Raw genomic sequence first — 21,897 nt, forward strand, 5'->3', positions numbered from 1 at the left:
TCCAGGGTTTGAATATAATTTTCAAGAAAAACTCTGAAATACCTAATATTTACTTTCTCCAAATGTATTCTCATTCAAACAAATTAAGGATCTTTGAACTCTCTTTTTTTTTGCAAAGTGTGAGGGGAAATGTATATAATTCATATCCATAGAAAATAATACACATACCAAATGTGTGTCTATACATTTGCTATTAGGGTGCTGATGAGTCCATAGCGTTTTCATTTGTTTATTTTGAATGCAATGTTGCTCTATTGCAGACTTTAACAGACAAGAACAAACAGTACCGGTCAACATTAACTAAAGAAGAAAACAGCAAGAAACAACAACTGGGAATTCTACGAAAAACTCACCAGACCCAGCTGGATGAAAAAGACGACCTAATTCAAACCCTCAAAGAACTATTGGAGGAACACGAGAGTAGGATAGAACAGTTAGGGAAAGATGTGCAGGGTGAGTGCGTCGTCCATATTACACAGGTTTCTATACATTGTGTTTCTATACCTTTGGTGATTCCAGGCTGCAACAGCTATATGGCGGCCGGTTAGGACCAGACAATCCAGTGAGTGAGTTTGGGAACCGTTTAGTCAAGCTTAAACTGACCACCGATCCCGTTAATTCGCACTCAGCAATATTCCAGCTATATGGCAGCTGAAGTCTCTAAATAATCGAAGTCTGGACCAGACAATCCAGTGATCAACAGCACTCAGAGCATCGATCTAAATAATCGAGTTGGGAATCCAGTGATGATGACATCGATCTGTCAACCAAGTCAGCAAGCCTGACCACCCAATCCCGTTAGTAGCCTCTTACGATAAGCATGGGTTACTGAAGACCAATTCTAACCCAGACTTTCACAGGTCAGGAACCTATGATGGTCGTAAGAGTCAGGGTGAACTTTACACACGTGCCTCGTCAGTACTACACGTGTTTCTATGTGTTATGTGACTAATATCATGATTCCAGGTGAGAAACAGACAGATAGACAGTAGACTGTTCCTCTGTCACTTAAGGGTTCGATCCCCCAACCACGTCATACCAAAAGACGATAAATATGGTACTTGTTGGTCCCTGCCTGGCGTGTGGCATTAATGGGTACAACAAGGACTGGTCAGCTCGGAGTCAGTATAATGTGTCTGAGTGGGGTATTCATGCTTCACTGCGGCATGGTATCTCAGTGGGCTAGCACTATAAAACCAGCTTCAGTCTGGGCTAGTACAAGCAGCCGCACATACACATACACACGCATGCACGTCGTCATATGAGCGAAATATTCTCAAGCACGAAGTTAAACCCAATTTCACCTCACCTTTCACTTAAGAATACTTACACCTGATTGTAGTCATTATTTTCAACCAACAACTATTCAGTTCAGCAAGAGGGAAGACATTGTGTGCTCTGACCAATGACTGTTCAGATTACACTGTTCAAATGTCAGTCAGCAAGTGCCATAAACTAGATCACTGCTTCAGTAGATTGTCTCACAGTCCCTGAACCATATTTGGGTCTATTCCACCCAGTTCTTACTGTAAGCTCAAAATGAAGCAAGATTTTCTCAGGTTCTGAATCTCCAACCTCACTTGGCCTCCTTCTCAATTTAAAAGGAGCTATTTGTGTCTATCCAAATTATGTATTTTCAGTGGCCAATTGTAAATCTAACTGCTTGGATTTGTTTGGATTTGGCCCGCTATAAAACTGTCCGGGTCCAGTGCAATTATTTCATTATTATACATGGCCTCGTTTCATTGCTTGATTTGAAATAGACATGTGTCTACTACACCTGACACTGGCCTCATGAATAAATGGGTGATGGAGGACTATACAGTATACTAGGTGAGGTGAGGTGAAATTGGGTTTAACGTCGTACTTGAGAATATTTCACTCATATGACAACGTGCATGCGCGTGTATGTGTATTTGCGACTGCTTGTACTAGCCCAGACTGAAGCTGGTTGTATAGTGCTAGCCCACTGAGATACCATGCCGCAGTGAAGCATGAATACCCCATTCAGACACATTATACTGACTCCGAGCCGACCAGTCCTTGTTGTACCCATTAATGCCGAGCGCCAGGTAGGGACCAACAAGTACCATATTTTAACGTCTTTTGGTATGACGCGGTCGGGGATCGAACCTGCGACCTTCCGCTCTCCGGGCGGACGCTCTAAGCACTACACCACGGAGGCAGTCTACAGTATACTAAGCCATGCTATGTTGATAATGTAAATATACTGATCCAGTATGTATCTTGTGATATTAAGACTGACCACCGTGCTTGTAGGTTTGTTTGTTGCTTAATGCTGCACTCAGCAATACTCCAGCAATATGATGGCAGTCTGTGAATAATTGAGTCAAGACCAGACAATCTTGTGATTGCCATGAAGAGCTTCGATCTACTCAATTTGGGATATGATGACATGTGTCAACCAAGCCACGAAGCCTGACCACCCGATCCGTTAGTCGCCTCTTACGACAATTATAACACATATCTTCATATGTTTCAATATTGAGGCAACATTAATCAGTATTTATTCGTTACTATATTGGTGTCATACATTAAACAATGTTGCAATGTCAAGCTTTCAATTAACTGTGCGTGCCCAGTTGACCTCATTGGGGTGCGCCCTCTCCCCCCCTCCCCTTTTTTTTTTTTGTCTTGAAAGTTTTTAAATGACCATACAAACTCTCATGAAAATGACAGTTCATGCAGGCATGCCAGAAACCTTTGATCTTGGGGTGGTATCCTAGATTCAGTAGATTTATGTTTTCTATAAAAAGTCTTATGTCTTCATGTGTCAGGGGCAGTGGGGTAGCCCAGTGGTGAAAGTGTTTACTAGTCACTCTAAAGACACGGGTTCAGTGTGTTGCAGAGTGTCTGTTTATCCCATGACTTGATGACTTGCTCTGCTCTTCAACTGCTGTACTACCCATCTTGCAGGTAACATCACAGCACAGACGACCTCCACCCACAACTCCGGCACAGATACAGCCTCCACATCAGCCACAACATCAGCCTCAACATCAGCCTCTACTCCAGCTTCCAAACTGGTGGAGAAGGTGGCCAGCCTCCAGGATGACAAGCTTGAGCTGACCAAGGAGCTGGTGACCCTGCGCTCTGAGACTGAGCTGCACGAGCTGCAGCAGAATGAAACCATCCAGAACCTCCAGCAGCTCAACGCCAAGTTGGAGAAGGAGAACGCCCAGCTGCATGACCAGACTACCAAACATCACCATGGAAGTGACTTCGATGTAGGTCCATAGTATTCATGTTTCGTCTAGATGTGCCTTAGGGAACGTAATTAATCATTAGGATATCCTCCCACCCCTTCTTCTGAAGCCACCCGTGAAGGTCCGGGTTAGAATGTACCTTCAGTATCCCATGCTTGTCGTAAGAGGCGACTAACGGGTTCGGCTGGTCAGGCTCGCTGGCTTGGTTGACACATGTCATCGGTTCCCAATTGCGCAGATCGATGCTCATGCTGTTGATCACTGGATTGTCTGGTCCAGACTCGATTATTTACAGACCGCCGCCATATAGCTGGAATATTGCTGAGTGCGGCGTAAAACTAAACTCAGTCACTTACTCTTTTGAAGCCTCCACTCATGTGGTTCAACATAGCCACTAGTCCCAGATAAGTGAAATATACTGCTCAAAGTTTGCTTAGGACCACTTCTGAATCCACCCCACTCTTCATACTCACCAAAAAGGCCAAAATTAATTGTAGATGAATGGGATTTCTCATGTTACTTGTGTGTAAGGACTAGAACAATGATGAATTCTATTATATTTAAAGAATACTTCTTCCGTCTCTGCTGGAATATTGCTAAAAGTAGCATAGGAACTTACTCACTCACTTCACAAAATCCATGGATGATAATATCATTATAATTTTTAACCTGCCTAACGCTTGACACCAAAGAGATAACATTCCCCACACAATTGTCGCTATATATAAATATTTACCCCCATTTTACCTCACATCATTATAGCAGAGATGCCAACCACTCTGATTATGGCAAAGTTACTCCAATTTTCAAATACAAAATCTGCTTTCCGATTTCTCTTTAAAAAACTCTGATTTTAAAAAAAATAAATTTAAATATGAATTTATTTTTACAGTATACAATTTCGTAAGTTACGGGTGATTTATTTGAGTGAACACTGGTAAAAGCATTCAGAAGCTTAGCGTGTGATCCTTTGGGTGTAGATTGTGTAAATTGCATGTTATTGATGATGAAGTTTCACAAAGTTTTTTCCGAATGCATGTCATAGTCCGTATGAAAGTGAAATAAAATGGCAGAGCCGAACACACGCTCACCCCCAACTCGCATTTTTGGTGCTCAGGCCTGGCTTTCAGCCAGTCATGACTCGGTTTCCCTTAGATTCAGGGTTGGCATCTCTGTTATAGTTATTTACCAGCCATATCAACCTATAGATGTGTTGTATTTAAAACTGTGTAAATCCTGAGATGTTTGCACAAGTCTCCAAGTAACAAACATAGACTAGAAATGGCTGGGGGTGGTGGGGTAGTCTAGTGGTTAAAGCGTTGACTCGTCACGACGAAGGCCCAGGGTTCGAATCCCCACCTGGGTACAATGAGTGAAGCCCATTTCTGGTGTCCCCCGCCGTGATATTGCTGGAATATTGCTAAAAGCAGTGTAAAAACCAAACTCAGTCAGTCAGAAATGGCTGGGCTGGTGAAATATTGCTAATAGATTGGGGTATAACAGAGATTTCCTGACTCTCCAGGTCAACATTGTAGCAACAAAATGAACGTTACTCAAGCCAGGCCATTAAATATAAGTTACTGGTTACACAACCAGCAGAACAAAGCTGTGCTGTGAAGGTGTTATATGTCTCCTGCTATGTCTCACATCAATCTCACACTGCCACTTTTACTAAGAATTTATTGATTAAACGTTCAATATGTGATTTTCATTACTCCATGACTCTCTCCTTACCAGGTATTATTTGTATTCAGGGAAACGCCAGGATCAATATAAACTGTTAACCTTGAATCTCCACCTACAACCCACAAGACATTTATAATTCATGGAGTTTCGTTTCACATCTCGAAATCCACAAGAGATGACAGAACGGAGCTGTGTTTGGCTGCTTAGGAAGTTATGTTATAACTATGATGTGTGTTATAACATGTCATAGCGCCTGGTAATGTCAACATGGCAACATACAGTAACACCTACTCAGGTTTTGTCAGCAGTGTTTAATAGCAGGGATATGACGCTGACCATTTTTGACTAACTGTAGTCTTGGTTCTTCAAGCCGGGTTGGAGGTAGCCTCATGGGTAAAATGGTGCTATACTGAATACATGGGTTTGATTCCCATTGTGGGTGTAATCGGTAACCCTTTCTTTGTGTCCCAAACTGTAATATTGGTAGGATATTGAAAAAACAGCTTAAAACAATACTCATGCTAATGTATTGTTTGATGTTAAGGGGGGTCTAGTGACTCAATAGATTGGCTCCAATAGTCTTTGAATCCAGGACCCTTGTATTTGAACTTAACCTTACATTTATGGTAAAAAAACTTGCCGTACATGATTAGCTCTGAACATTCAATTTTCCACATCCGAACATACCTAATTTCTTCCATAAGTTATCCACATACAAAGAGGCAACATTTATGGATGTCAGCTTCTGTAAGATGAGGAACATGATATGTTTTTGTGTTCCTCAAATAACAGAAGTTGACATCCATATATTTCAGCCACCTCTATGTGTGTCACTTCTAAATGCCAGTCAAAGACTTTGTAATGTATATATTCTTGGTCATCTCTACATCAGTAAGATCTCTTTGTGTGACAGTTGTAGTTTTGCTTTAGGGCAAGAAATGGATGTATGCATTCCTCTCCACTGCTTTAAATGATGTTTACAATTCATTGCCTGGTGACTAATGATTTTACATTTTGCAATGTGGACTGAAATATTCATGTTTCATTTTTATTTGCTATTTGCATTTTACGACCACCCAAGAATTCTAATTTGAGGTCATATAGTTCAAGTATGGTACATGATGAATCCTTAAAAATGGCAGCATTAGTCTACACTGCATGGAGACACCCACTTAAGTGTGGGGAATATTTATGTGCTAAGTCTTACATTCATCCTGTCAGGACTTTCACTTATTGGGATATTGATATGAAAGGGAACTTTAATACTTAACCAGAGCGGAACCCCATGAGGTGGGTGAGTAGTGATGTGGACGAGACCTAGGTGGAGGTGTTGTGTGGGTAAATCAATATTTTATTGATTTCTGTTTTTGAGATGAGATATTGATCAATTGTTTTGATGAGTCAGATAATTGTGGAAGATGAAGGTTAAGATATATATGAAGAGCAGTTAAATGTTTGTTATTAAACCAGTATAACAGTTTTTGATTAGGCTGTGACAAATGTTGCTGTAATCAGGTTTGTAACTAAAGATATTTCTAATTCTAATCAAAATTTGAACCCCATCATTTTTGTAAAAATGAGTGTTGTTGACCGACCCAGTGGGCTAACCTTGGCGAGATTTCACTCCCAGAAACATTGTGTGAGACTGAGTCTTGATATCCCTTGCTGCTATATTGATGATGCACAGTGAGTAAGTATGTCACTCTGTTATAGGCTGCCATGCTCATTGTTGAGCGTTGGAGGCAGAAAGGTTGGCCTGACCCATAACACCTCTCTTTGTGTCCGCCTACACCCCGTCGCTCATCTCCTGACAGACATTACCCAGACCTGTCTGATCAATACCAAGGTTCATTACCTGTTGCTAGAAGCAGACACTTCTGACATATCCACAGCATTGCATAGGTAGAACCATGGCAATCAATAATCATGGCTAGAACTGTGTCAGCATCAATAATCATGGCTAGAGTGAGTGAGTGAGTTGGGTTATATGCTGCTATTTGAAATATTATGGCAATATCACAGCAGGAGACACCAGAAAAGGGCTTCACACAGTGTACCCATGTGGGAAATCGAGCCTGAGACTTCGGCATGATGATTGAACACTTTAACCACTTGGCTACCCAACCTCTCCTTATCTGGAAGTATGTGGGTTCAGCGATGGTTGGACCCATGTCATCTATGCTAAACCATGTCTGCATCAATAATCATAGGTAGAATAATGACCTCATGAATGGTCACAGCTAGAACCATCAATGATCACAGCTAGAACCATGTTGGCATCAATGGTCACAGTTAGAGCCATGTCAACATCAATGGTCACACCTAGTGCCATGTCAACATCAATGTTCATAGCTAGAAACTTGTCGACATCAATGGTCACAGCTAGAACCATGTTGGCATCAATGAACATAGCTAGAACCATGTCAACATCAATGGTCCCAGCTAGAACCATGTTGGCATCAATGGTCACAGCTAGAGCCATGTTGGCTTCAATGGTCACAGCTAGAGCCATGTTGGCATCAATGGTCACAGCTAGAGCCATGTTGGCATCAATGAACATAGCTAGAACCATGTTGACATCAATGAACATAGCTAGAACCATGTTGGCATCAATGGTCACAGCTAGAGCCGTGTTGGCATCAATGGTCACAGCTAGAACCATGTTGGCATCAATGGTCACAGCTAGAGCCATGTTGGCATCAATGGTCACAGCTAGAACCATGTTGGCATCAATGGTCACAGCTAGAACCATGTCAACATCAATGGTCACAGCTAGAACCATGTCAACATCAATGGTCACAGCTAGAACCATGTCAGCATCAATGGTCACAGCTAGAACCAACCAATGGTCACAGCTAGTTGTTGACATCAAAGGTCACAGCTAAAACCATGTTGGCATCAATGGTCACAGCTAGAACCATGTCAACATCAATTGTCACAGCTAGAACCATGTTGACATCAATGGTCACAGCTAGAACCATGTTGACATCAATGGTCACAGCCAGAACCATGTCAACATCAATGGTCACAGCTAGAACCATGTCAACATCAATGGTCACAGCTAGAACCATGTCAACACCAGTGGTCACAGCTAGAACCATGTTGGCATCAATGGTCACAGCTAGAACCATGTCAACATCAATGGTCACAGCTAGAACCATGTCAACATCAATGGTCACAGCTAGAACCATGTCAACACCAATGGTCACAGCTAGAACCATGTTGACATCAATGGTCACAGCAAGAGCCATGTTGATATCAATCGTCACAACTAGAACCATGTTGGCATCAATGGTCTCAGCCAGAACCATGTCAACATCAATGGTCACAGCTAGAACCATGTCAACATTCATGGTCTCAGCTAGAACCATGTCAACACCAATGGTCACAGCTAGAACCATGTTGGCATCAATGGTCACAGCTAGAACCATGTTGACATCAATGGTCACAGCTAGAACCATGTCAACATCAATTGTCACAGCTAGAACCATGTTGACATCAATGGTCACAGCTAGAACCATGTTGGCATCAATGGTCACAGCCAGAACCATGTCAACATCAATGGTCACAGCTAGAACCATGTCAACATCAATGGTCACAGCTAGAACCATGTCAACACCAATGGTCACAGATAGAACCATGTTGGCATCAATGGTCACAGCTAGAACCATGTCAACATCAATGGTCACAGCTAGAACCATGTCAACATCAATGGTCACAGCTAGAACCATGTCAACACCAATGGTCACAGCTAGAACCATGTTGACATCAATGGTCACAGCAAGAGCCATGTTGATATCAATCGTCACAACTAGAACCATGTTGGCATCAATGGTCACAGCCAGAACCATGTCAACATCAATGGTCACAGCTAGAACCATGTCAACATTAATGGTCTCAGCTAGAACCATGTCAACACCAATGGTCACAGCTAGAACCATGTTGGCATCAATGGTCACAGCTAGAACAATGTCAACATCAATGGTCACAGCTAGAACCATGTCAACATCAATTGTCACAGCTAGAACCATGTTGACATCAATGGTCACAGCTAGAACCATGTTGGCATCAATGGTCACAGCCAGAACCATGTCAACATCAATGGTCACAGCTAGAACCATGTCAACATCAATGGTCACAGCTAGAACCATGTCAACACCAATGGTCACAGATAGAACCATGTTGGCATCAATGGTCACAGCTAGAACCATGTCAACATCAATGGTCACAGCTAGAACCATGTCAACATCAATGGTCATAGCTAGAACCATGTCAACACCAATGGTCACAGCTAGAACCATGTTGACATCAATGGTCACAGCAAGAGCCATGTTGATATCAATCGTCACAACTGGAACCAAGTTGGCATCAATGGTCACAGCCAGAACCATGTCAACATCAATGGTCACAGCTAGAACCATGTCAACATTAATGGTCTCAGCTAGAACCACGTTGACATCAATGGTCACAGCTAAAACCATGTTGGCATCAATGGTCACAGCAAGAGCCATGTTGATATCAATCGTCACAACTAGAACCATGTTGGCATCAGTGGGCACAGCTAGAACCATGTCAACATCAATGGTCAGTAGAGCCAGCTAGAACCATGTCAACATCAATGATCACAGCTAGAACCATGTCAACATCAATGGTCACAGCTAGAACCATGTCAACATCAATGGTCACAGCTAGAACCATGTCAACACCAATGGTCACAGCTAGAACCATGTCAACACCAATGGTCACAGCTAGAACCACGTTGACATCAATGGTCACAGCTAAAACCATGTTGGCATCAATGGTCACAGCCAGAACCATGTCAACATCAATGGTCACAGCTAGAACCATGTCAACACCAATGGTCACAGCTAGAACCATGTTGGCATCAATGGTCACAGCTAGAACCATGTCAACATCAATGGTCACAGCTAGAACCATGTCAACATCAATCGTCACAGCTAGAACCATGTCAACACCAATGGTCACAGCTAGAACCATGTTGACATCAATGGTCACAGCAAGAGCCATGTTGATATCAATGGTCACAGCTAGAACCATGTTGGCATCAATGGTCACAGCTAGAACCATGTCAACATCAATGGTCACAGCTAGAACCATGTCAACATCAATGGTCACAGCTAGAACCATGTCAACATCAATGGTCACAGCTAGAACCATGTTGGCATCAATGGTCACAGCTAGAACCATGTTGGCATCAATGGTCACAGCTAGAACCATGTCAACATCAATGGTCACAGCTAGAACCATGTCAACATCAATGGTCACAGCTAGAACCATGTTGACATCAATGGTCACAGCTAGAACCATGTTGATATCAATGGTCACAGCTAGAACCATGTTGGCATCAATGGTCACAGCTAGAACCATGTTGGCATCAATGGTCACAGCTAGAACCATGTCAACATCAATGGTCACAGCTAGAACCATGTCAACATCAATGGTCACAGCTAGAACCATGTCAACATCAATGGTCACAGCTAGAACCATGTTGACATCAATGGTCACAGCTAGAACCATGTTGACATCAATGGTCACAGCTAGAACCATGTTGACATCAATGGTCACAGAACCATCAGCAACAATGGTTGAACCATGTCAACATCAATGGTCACAGCTAGAACCATGGTCAGCATCAATGGTCACAGCTAGAACCATGTTTGACATCAATGGTCACAGCTAGAACCATGTCGACATCAATGGTCACAGCTAGAACCAATGCTAGAACCATTGACATCAATGGTCACAGCTAGAACCATGTCAACACCAATGGTCGCAGCTAGAACCATGTCGACATCAATGGTCACAGCTAGAACCATGTTGACATCAATGGTCACAGCTAGAGCCATGTTGATATCAATGAACATAGCTGGAACATTATCGACATCAGTGATTGTATCATTTATATTCAGGTGTTCTATATTCCAGTAAATGAGGTCATGGGTGACAGATTGTGGTTGTGCAGACAGGCAATCAGACCATCTCGGTTGGGTGGAGTTAATACTTCCCTTTGATGATGCTTTTCAATTGATGATCATTGATTGATTGTGTGTGTCCTGCTATTATAGTGACAATGCTGCAGGCTTTTTACCTTGACATACAAAACTGGCGGCCTGTGGGAAATAATTAGTTTCAACTGTCCAAAACAGGAAGAATTATGTGAAGTAATGAAATTGTGATATGACATTGCATAATTACGTTTATTACTGGACTTTTAGTTATTTTCGATAAATTGGAAATGAATATCACAGTTTCCTCAACAGCCTAATCTTTGTGTCCATTCAGTGTATTTGCTGGTACTGGACAAACATTTTGTCACCAAAAGCCCAGTTACTGGTTAGTATGAATGTAACAATCTGTAGTCATGTGATAATCAATCATGCTCATGATTCTGTGATTGGGTTGCAGTATTAGGGCATGAAGGGAAGATGTGTAGAGGATTCACTTTAGCCGTTTAGTCTCCATCATTTTGTAAGTTACTGGTGGTAGTGGAGTGTTCATTTTAAAATTCAGGTTCAGGGCTAAGGATATATTTTGAATGGTTAAATTGGCATGTCTAAATGTAAATTACATCAATGTTAATAATAGTTGTGTTGTTGATGTGCAAAGACCTTTTTGAACATGGCAGTCATACATGCAGTGCATTATCTGGTTACAGGTGTTAGTGTCAGCACTTCTAAACTTTGGACCTTGCACCTATGTATATACTTGGATCACAACACAAATATCCCTTTTGTGTTTACTGGTGCCTATAAATATCTATATTTAGGCCTATTGATTTTAACTGTACATTCATATTTCATCAGACTATAAGTAAAAAGTATTTCCCTGCACTCTCAACAATTACATTTTGAACAATTTGTGGCCAAACAATCATCTCATTTTGCTCCAACAATGCATAGACTTGCTACATTTGTATTAAGAATGGAACACCAAGGTATACATTTATTTACAAGATCATATTCTTAAATGTTCAGCTGGAAGGATGAAATTATAAATACCAACACAAGCATGCTGTGCTTGTCCCAGGATCACATGACCTTTTGGATACACTTCATGCCCGTGTTTCTGTGAAAGGGCACAGGTGATTCAGTGGTATCAGGCAATGCAGTTGCTTTGCAGGGTTGCCTCCCTTTGTCGTGCCAGCATATTATGATTTAAATTTTGAATCTCACATTTACCCTATATATGATTCTTGGTGTTTCAGCACTTTTTGTCTGTGCTCGTTAATTATATAACAGAGTTAAATGCCTTAGATTTATATCACAGCCACAACAGCAGTAAAACCATTTCACTCACTCGCTCACTCACTCACTCACTCACTCACTCACTCACTCACTACATTATACACCTTGCAGTTTCCCTCGAGTCAGTTTGCGGCATACTCCCTGATAGTTTTACACTACATTATCCACCTTGCAGTCTTCCATCACGGGCTTGCAGTCTTCCATACGGGCTGTGTACGACAGACACTCCTGGTCATTTTACAATAACTACTACATTATACACCTTGCAGTCTTCCATCACGGGGCTGTGTACGACAGACACTCCTGGTCATTTTACAATAACTACTACATTATACACCTTGCAGTCTTCCATCACGGGGCTGTGTACGACAGACACTCCTGGTCATTTTACAATAACTACTACATTATACACCTTGCAGACACGGGCTCACACTCCTGGTCATTTTACAATAACATTATACACCTTGCAGTCTTCCACATTATACACCTCCTGTCAGTCTTCCATCACCTTGGGCTGTGTGCGACAGACACTGAGAAGCAGCTCGAGAAGGTACAGGCAGAGAACAACCAGCTCACAAAGCAGATCAGTGGACTCCGCAAACTCTCCGCCCGACCATCATCCATCGCGTTCAACTCCGACAACACACAGATTCAAGTAAGTAGAGACTTCATACTGGTACAGAAGATTACAGTTTTGTTGATACTCTTCATCACTTGTCATTACTCATTACCAAGCCCCAATCCACAAAGTGTTTTGTAATGCTGTGATATTCATATGACTAAGATATACAAGATTTAGTGTAGGTTCTAAAACAGCAGCCACTTTGTGAATCAGAACTGGCTGTCAAAATATATTTTTAGTATATTGTTGGTCTGATGGTTTACCAATCTGTGTGTTTGTACAACTTCCGCATCCCCTCTTCTCGAAAATGAGTTTTGCCTTTTTACTTATATGTTATAATGTCAAGGATGGTATTTGATGCCTTTTGACATGTGTGATCTCATACATGTTGCACAAAAAGTTAAAAAATATGAAAAAGGATATCTTCAGTTACTAGTTCATACAAGTGTGAGCTGTAAGCCAAGGGAGATACCTTTGGTAAAATATTTACACCAGGTTAATAGATGAACCATGATCTTGTTCAAAGTATTCATGTTCATGGTTTCTTCATTTTAAAATGTGACCGACTCCATGGTGTAGTGGTTAGAGCGTCCGCCCGGAGAGCAAAAGGTTGCGGGTTCGATCCCCGACCGCGTCATACCAAAAGACGTTAAAATATGGTACTTGTTGGTCCCTGCCTGGCGCTCGGCATTAATGGGTGCAACAAGGACTGGTCGGCTCGGAGTCAGTATAATGTGTCTGAGTGGGGTATTCATGCTTCACTGCAGCATGGTATCTCAGTGGGCTAGCACTATAAAACCAGCTTAAATCTGGGCTAGTACAAGCAGCCGCACATACACATACACACGCATGCACATCGTCATATGAGCGAAATATTCTCAAGCACGACGTAAAACCCAATTTCACCTCACCTCGCCTCATTTTAAAATGTATTAGGAAGTAGAATAATGACATTTTGAATATGCATACATTTGTTTTAAAAATGGCATGATTTGTGGTTTGGATGATGTTTGGAAAACAAGCATGCTATATACATGCAAAGATAAGACCCATTTCTCCTCACCAAATGTTCATTCTAATTTTAGGCTCACATTGCTAGAAGCAGTATCAAATGATGTACCCTCTGTTCTCGGTTTTAAAGCTGCTTCAGGAAGAGAATGAAACACTCCGGACCGAAGTGTCACTGTTGCAAGACACGCTGGACCAGAAAGAAACTCAACAACGGGACACTGAGATCAAACATCGCTCAGCAGTCATGAAACTGTCAACAGATAACCAGGCATTGTCACGACAGTTGAGAGAAATAAAGGCAGAAATGGTGGCGCTACAAGCCCGGGAACCAGAGGTGGGTGAAGTTGGCAGAGTAGGTCCCCAAAACTGTATGCTTGTTGTAAGACCTAGATGGAATTAGGATAATGTGATCATGAATGTTCCTGCCCTGGCACGCCGAGTAGGTCCCCATGGGTAAACTGTGATGCATTTCTGTTGTAAGACGTGATGTTGATGGAATATTCCTAAAAGCGGCGTAAAACCAAACTCAGTCAGTCAGTCAGTCCTGCCCTGTTAATGATTGCTTATACCATCAACCACAGGTTTGGCTGGCCTAAATGAGCATCCCAGCTGCCATGCAGAATATATTGTCTCAGGATTATACACAGCTGTAACAAACACAGTGGTCCCATTTTCATTAAGTGACCAGCTCCTTGGTGTAATGGGTAGAGTTTCAGCCTGGAGAGCAGGTTGGCGGTTCAATTCCTGGTCATGTCTCACCAAAAGATGTTAAAAGATGGGAATCATTGCTACATGACTCAACTGTGTCTGTGGTGTCTTAGTGAGGTATCCATAGCAAACTGAGGCACAGTATCTCCAACACCTGCATAGATATTGTCACGTAACTGCAGTATTCGTGAATGTTACGTTTACCCCTATTTCTGCAAAGATTTCTGAAGAACTGGAGTGGCCCATGTGCAGTTTCTCAGTCTGGAGTTATCTCCCCTGCTAGCTCTGTATTGCTATGTAATTGAGCACCTCTTACTTGTCTCAATCACCTTTACTTCCTGTACATAGTCTGTCCATGTTATATGTTTTATGTTGGAAGAATTGCCTTGAGAGCTTGTGCTGTAATTTTTAACCCCTTAACTTATGATAAATAAATGCTCCCTTATCTTGTATTATGTAAATCATACCTTGTGTTATGTAAGTTTCTTGTATTGTGTATCTTGTAACTTCAGTTATATGCAGTGTATAAAATATAGCCCATCCCACCGTCCTTGACGTCTGTTTTTGTGAAGGACATTCTATTAAATAAGTAAGGCCATCCTTTGGTCGGGGGAAATATGTGAAAAGAAATAAACTCAACTTGGTTTCAGTGAAGAGTTTTAGTTTTTTGGACTGGCTGTATTTGTTCACGACTGGTCACTTTTGGACAGTCAGTCCTTGACAGGCCACATTTTAAAACTATTTTATACACTGTTATATGTCTTGTATATTGTATCATGTATCTTTTTATCTTCTATTATGTATCATGTATCTTGTATCGCATATCGCATATGTGACCTTCATGAAGCTTTGACTGCCCCGCTGCAGGTGATGCATCAAATTGAGCGTGTGCATGTGGAGGTGGAGTCTGATACGTTGAAGCAGACGCTGCGAGACACGGAGGACCACAACTCCCAGCTGCAGAACAAGGTGCAGCTTCTGCAACAGCAGACAGTGCAGCAGGGACAGGCAGCGGTAGAGCTACGCCAGGAGAAGGAACAACTTCTACATCAGGTCAGCCTCTTGTGGATGTCCGAATGACACCTGGTGTCATTACTGATTTCCATTGATCCATTCGTATAATTTTGGCTATTATTTTGCCTTTTACACACAGTGAAATCTGGTATTAATGTCCTGTATTTTAGGGGCGGTGGGGTAGCCTAGTGGTTAAAGCGTTCGCTTGTTGCGCATATCAATGCTCATACTGTTGATCACTGGATTGTCTGGTCCAGACTCAATTATTTACAGACCACCGCCATATGGCTTGAATATTGCTGAGTGCAGCGTAAAACTGAACTCACTCACTCATTGGGTACAATGTGTGAAGCCCATTTCTGGTGTTCCCTGCCGTGATATTGCTGGAATATTGAATATAAAAGTGGTGTAAAAACCCAACTCACTGACTCCTATATTTTAGAGGATGCTGCCAAGAAGATCCATGTTAGAATTGGCCTTCAGCAACCTATGCATGTTGTGAGAGGCGACTAATGGTATCGGTGGTCATGTGGACTTGGTTGATGGCATGTCATCATGTTCCAGTTGTGCTTATTGATGCTCATGATATCAATCACTGGATTGTCTGGTCTCCTGTCATATGGCTGAGGACCGGTGAAGAGCCGGGTCAGAGTAAACCTTCAGTAACTCATGCTTGTCGTAAGAGGCGACTAACGGATCGGGTGGTCAGACTCGCTGACTTGGTTGACACGTTTCATCGGTTCCCAGTTGCGCATATCAATGCTCATACTGTTGATCACTGGATTGTCTGGTCCAGACTCAATTATTTACAGACCACCGCCATATGGCTTGAATATTGCTGAGTGCAGCGTAAAACTTAACTCACTCACTCATATGGCTGAGTGCTTTGTTAAACACCAAACAAAGAAATCTATAGAGAATGTGATTTAACATGGTGAACCATATGGGGAATGAGGCATCATATTTTATATTTAGTAAGCAGACCTTATCTAGCCAAGTCCAGACCATCTGAAGATGTAAAACACATCACAGATTTTTATCTATGATGTCTCAATATTATAGTTCCCCATAGTCATGGATTAAACTTCATGTGATGAATACAAATCTTACCTTAATCAGGGTGGTGAGGCCCAATGGATGCAGTGTTCACTTGTGCCACAGTAGGTCTAGGTTCAAATCCCTACAATGTTTGAAGCCCATAATTGTAGTCCTCTTCTCAGATTCTGCAGCAATATTGCTATGATCTATATTTTGTTAAAAGATTAAGAAATATCTCACTCAAGACAAAAACATTCAGGCTAAAAGAAATTAATCTTACAGCATTATTTGTAATATGTACATCCTTGTTACCCTGTCCAACAATTCCCACTTCCAGCTTGCAAGTCACCAAAGTAAGAACCATGAGCTGCAGGTGTGTATGGAAGAGAGGCTTGCTGAGATGGAGGCAGAGAAGCAGCTAGCTGTCCGGACCACCAGACAAGAGACGGAGGCAGAGATGGCCGGTCTCCGTGCCAAATGTCTCGGCATGTGTGAGAAGCTGGTCTCCGTGCAGTCGTCATTTGACGATGTGATGATTGGGTACATCCAGCTCCAGAAGCTGACGAAGCAGTTCCCGACGATGCTGGCGCAGACAGTTGCCCTGCTGAAGACAGAGGTGAGAGATGGGATCATTTCTGATTGGCTCGTGAGTTTTGTGGCAGGAACGGTTGTGGAATTGGAATGGGTAATGTCCACTTTGGCAATGGCTTCTCAGAATGAAAAATATATCGTCACCCCGGGAGGACCATACTGATGTTGTTGGCATGCAGGTGACAAAGTCTGTTTCCACATCAATGTTGCTGTAGTGTGTATGTTGAAGTCAACCCATGTTTCTACGATGTCGGTATGTTGCAGATGGTGAAGGCAGTCGAGGCAGTGAGTGAGCACAACAAGGAGCTGGTCAAGAAGTACCATCGTGAGATGTCGCTGCGGAAGAAATACCACAACGAGCTGGTAGAGCTCAAAGGTAGGCCTAGTATTTTAGCTAGTATTAGCTGAGGTGGTAGAACTCTAACTTGAAGTAAAAACATTATTATTTCTGAAATATATAACCAGTTGTTGATATCTAGAGATATATTTTAGTATCAATGGAAATTGTTCGAGTCAGACAATTGTTTTTTTACCTCATCATTACGATAACAACTTCACGTTCACCACAGGCAACATACGTGTGTTCTGCCGAGTTCGACCCTGCATCAAGGAGGATGGGCAGCAGAGTAATGTTGTTGTCACATACGACCGTGACGATGATGGACTCATCTACGTCGACAACAAAGGGAGGTGTCAGACATTTGAGATGGATCGAGTGTTCACCGACACCAGCACACAGATAGAGGTAAGAAACTTCACTCATTATCATACTTGAATTATTTGAATTTTAATATCAGTTCCACCGCACATCAACACTAGATGTTTCTCGCAAAGTTCCATATCAGGTATGGTCATGTTGTGAACACAAGAAAATTGATCAAGCAGTTCTGTGTTTCTGTGGGACATGAGTTTAGATTTTAGAGTATGATCCCATCAAGTGTGATGTTGATGTTGATGTTGTAGGTGTTTGAGGAGGTGAAGGCCCTTGTCACCAGCTGTATCGATGGCTTCAATGTCTGCATCTTCGCCTATGGTCAAACAGGCTCTGGAAAGACTTACACTATGGAGGTACAGTTTCTTTTGTATATGTTGTGGTCAGTGTGCAAAATAGCCACTGGCCCGCTAGCCCGTGGCTAGTAAAAATCCAGTCGGGCCAGTAAATCTCCACAGTCTCTGGCCCGACTGGCTAGTGAATTTTCATGGGATCATTTTCTAAATATAATACACTTTTAAATCATGCAAGATTATGGCCTGATAAATATGTTCATCATATTAGCAGCTTAATGATGAAACCTGTGTCTACATTCAAATTTCGGGCTAGTGAATTATTATGTGGGCTAGTAACTTTCAGGCATAGCTAGCCCCTAATGGCTAGCAAAATTTGGAAACTATTTCGCACATTGGTTGTTGTGAATCTTGGCTGGAGTTCGTCCCTAGTAACCTAAGTTTGTTGTGAGAGGCAACATGAAAATCTGGTGGTCAGTGTCAGTGACTTGTGGGGCGGTGGGGTAGCCTAATGGTTAAAGTGTTGGCTCGTCACGCCGAAGACCCGGGTTCGAATCCCCACATGGGCACAATGTGTGAAGCGCATTTCTGGTGTCCCCGGCCGTGATGTTGCTGAAATATTGCTAAAAGCGACGTAAAACCAAACTCAGTCAGTCAGTCTGGTCCAGACTCAACTTTTTCAGACCACATGTCCTAGAGGAGGAATATAAGGAAAATGTGGCTGTGAGTTTTGTATAATAAATAGTAAAAATATTTGTCCTGGTCCATTTTCATTTTATGGTACAAAATCAAGCAGTAGATATGTTCAGTGATATGTTTAAGTATGAATAAAACATGGTCAATCCTAGGATTTGGTAAGAAAGACTTTACTATCTTTTGACATGTTCATGCGATCAAAGAGTTAAGATGCAATTATTGGTTGATGTTCAGGGTCCCTCATCAGATCCAGGCATCAACCAGAGGGCGCTGCAGGAACTGTTCCGGGAGACCAGTGAGAAGGGGCGAGACTGGCAGTTCACCATCACTGTCAGTGTGGTCGAGATCTACAATGAAAACCTCAGGTAGGCCTCCATTGAGAAGAGGCGGCCCTGATGTCTCAGGTGTCGCAATTTAATATTTAGAGTTGCGCCCCTTGGGTATGCAGGAAATCAGTGATATTGGGTTAGAATCCGAAATTTTATCTGATTATGTTTCCAAGTTTGTCTACACCATACCATGTTGATGGATAAATGTCCATGAAGTGCATCACTTTGAGCTGACTGACACAACATGATGTAAATGCTGTATAGATTGTTATTAAATGAAACTCACTTCAGGTTTGAGTGAGTGAGTGAGTTTAGTTTTACGCCGCACTCAGCAATATTCCAGCTATATGGTGGCGGCCTGTAAATATTTGAGTCTGGACCAGACAATCCAGTGATTAACAATAGGAGCATTGATCTGCGCAATTGGGAACCGATGACATGTGTCAACCAAGTCAGCGAGCCTGACCACCCAATCCCGTTAGTGGCCTCTTACGACAAGCACTCCAGGTTTGAAGATGTGACAGTTGGTGTCGATGTGAATGACCTTATTTAACATACCACATGTGTTTCCTGATCTGAAACGATCCCCAGTACTTTCTCCTTGCGATACATGTCAACTAAACTGAAAATAAGGTGGTCACAGTATGTCACCTCAATGATGTCCTTGCAGACAGACCTCCTGGATGCAGAGTTGCCACAGACCATGATAGAACTGAAATACTGTGCTAAGTGGCACAAAACACTCATGAATGGACCAGTAGTTGAGTCAAACCATTACCTGTGATAATATACTTTAGTTATATCGATATATGTACATCGAGTAGGAACTTTGTTTCATCGTGAAGCATGCCATGTGGCGTATGAATATGTGTCACTTCATCATGGCGTATTAAACTAGAAGTATCGTCTGTGTTGGTTGTCCCTGCCTTTCAACGAATACGACCGTCGAAACCGCACACAAAAACATAACATTACCCACACCGCCTGGCCTACAGATGGAATAAGGACCATCACCATAGTTTAGTGGACAAAGCAAGTGCCCAGAAGCAAACAGGTCTGGGTTCTATCCTACCTGTCACTTTGCATTAAAGGGATGAAACAAGGTGTGGGGTGGTTGGGTAACGTCATAGTGAAAGTGTTGGCTTGTTACACCAAAAGCCTGGGTTCGATGGGTACAATGTGTGAAGGCCGCCTGGGTTCGATGGGTACAATGTCTGGTGTCCCCTGTTGTGATATTGCTGGAATATTGCTGAAAGTGGCATAAAACCCAACTCACTCACTCATTCACTCACTCACTCACTCACTCTTCAGGGATCTACTGAACAATGACAATGGCAGCAAGCTGGAGGTGAAGATGAACCCAGACGGAGGCTTCCATGTTCCGGGTCTCACACAGTACCAAGTGGCCACAGTCAAGGATGTCAACAAGGTGAGTCGGTAAAGGGAGACAACTAGGTAGCACTTTCAGGGGCCCATGATTTGATCAGACTGTAGTGTATACTTTCTCTACAACTGTTGGTGTAGTGTGTTTTATTTCCTGTTGGTGGGGCGGTGGGGTAGCCTAGTGGTTAAAGCGTTCTCCTCCTCACGAAGGCCTGGGTTCGAGTCCCCAAATGGGTACAATTTGTGAAGCCCATTTCTGGTGCTCCCCCTCCGTGATATTGCTGGAATATTCCTAAAAACGGCGTAAAACCATACTCAGTCTGTCAGTCAGTATTGTCTGTTGGTATTTTAGTAAATAGGAGTCATTGTTACAATTTATTTCATTCTAAAGTTGGGGTAGCCAGTGGGCAGTGATGTTACCTAGTCACCGAAGAGCCCGGTTCGAGTCCCCACATGGGTACAATGTGTGAAGCCCATTTCTGGTGTTCCCCGCCGTGATGTTGCTGGAATATTGCTAAAAGCGGCGTAAAACCAAACTCAGTCAGTCAGTCATATTCCACAGGGGCAGTGGTGTTACCTAGTGGTTAAAGCAGGCTTGATCACCCCATGGTGATGTTGCTTGAATGTTGCTAAAAGCAGCATGTTGCTTGAATGTTGCTAAAAGCAGCATTCACTCACTTAGTAGCCTGATTAAGGTATGATTACACAATGCTATTTTAGAAAGTGGTCAAATGTAACTTATGTTATAAGATTTATCACCATTTTCATGTGACCATAGTAACCGGTAAATGTATTGTACTATTGAAGGACCAGTCATCTTAGGGGCCTTATGTTAATCTGTACAGAGTTATGTACCTTAGCTACCAGGATCTGCTTGTGATGGGTTTCAAGCCCAGAATCCTTTGCATTATCCTCCTGGGCTTGTGTCTACAGACAGAGGCAGTATTTGATTCTTTTACATTCACCTGACAGTCTCTGACTGAAATACTGTTCAGAAACTTGGAACCTGACTTTGCTTAAAAGTTATCTTGGATAAATAGAGTATCTATTCTCATGCAGGTGTTTGCCGTGGGCCAGAGGAACCGTGCCACAGCAACCACCAACATGAATGAGCATTCCTCTCGATCTCATGCCCTGTTGTGTGTCACCATCACCGGCGTCAACAAGACGACCAACACCAAGACTGTCGGTATGTAAAACATCAAAATAACTTGCTGGAATGGTGAGACACAGAGGAAACTCAGTTATCTCCCCTTTATATGGCGGTGTGTGGTCCTGTGCGTACAGCTCAGGTCACGAATCAGTTGAAGTTAAGCAACGTC

The 21,897-nt window shown here is 42.5% G+C and overlaps 1 protein-coding gene across 2 annotated transcripts in view; it reads left to right on the forward strand.

The window, feature by feature from the left end:
• The window catches only part of LOC124292111 (kinesin-like protein KIFC3), a 75,069-nt gene that overhangs the window by 45,211 nt on the left and 7,961 nt on the right, over window positions 1–21,897 (forward strand). For both annotated transcript variants that reach the window (XM_046729158.1, XM_046729159.1), the window contains 13 exons: window positions 261–453; window positions 2,938–3,248; window positions 12,448–12,469; window positions 12,700–12,833; window positions 13,942–14,145; window positions 15,387–15,572; window positions 16,909–17,187; window positions 17,427–17,538; window positions 17,732–17,907; window positions 18,126–18,230; window positions 19,098–19,228; window positions 20,504–20,621; window positions 21,635–21,764. In XM_046729158.1, coding sequence (XP_046585114.1) covers window positions 261–453; window positions 2,938–3,248; window positions 12,448–12,469; window positions 12,700–12,833; window positions 13,942–14,145; window positions 15,387–15,572; window positions 16,909–17,187; window positions 17,427–17,538; window positions 17,732–17,907; window positions 18,126–18,230; window positions 19,098–19,228; window positions 20,504–20,621; window positions 21,635–21,764 — 2,101 coding nt within the window. The remainder of the gene's footprint in view (window positions 1–260; window positions 454–2,937; window positions 3,249–12,447; window positions 12,470–12,699; window positions 12,834–13,941; window positions 14,146–15,386; window positions 15,573–16,908; window positions 17,188–17,426; window positions 17,539–17,731; window positions 17,908–18,125; window positions 18,231–19,097; window positions 19,229–20,503; window positions 20,622–21,634; window positions 21,765–21,897) is intronic.

The sequence above is a fragment of the Haliotis rubra genome, unplaced genomic scaffold (genome assembly GCF_003918875.1).
Source record: "Haliotis rubra isolate DU_JTF1 unplaced genomic scaffold, ASM391887v1 Scf507, whole genome shotgun sequence".
NCBI lineage: Eukaryota > Metazoa > Mollusca > Gastropoda > Lepetellida > Haliotidae > Haliotis > Haliotis rubra.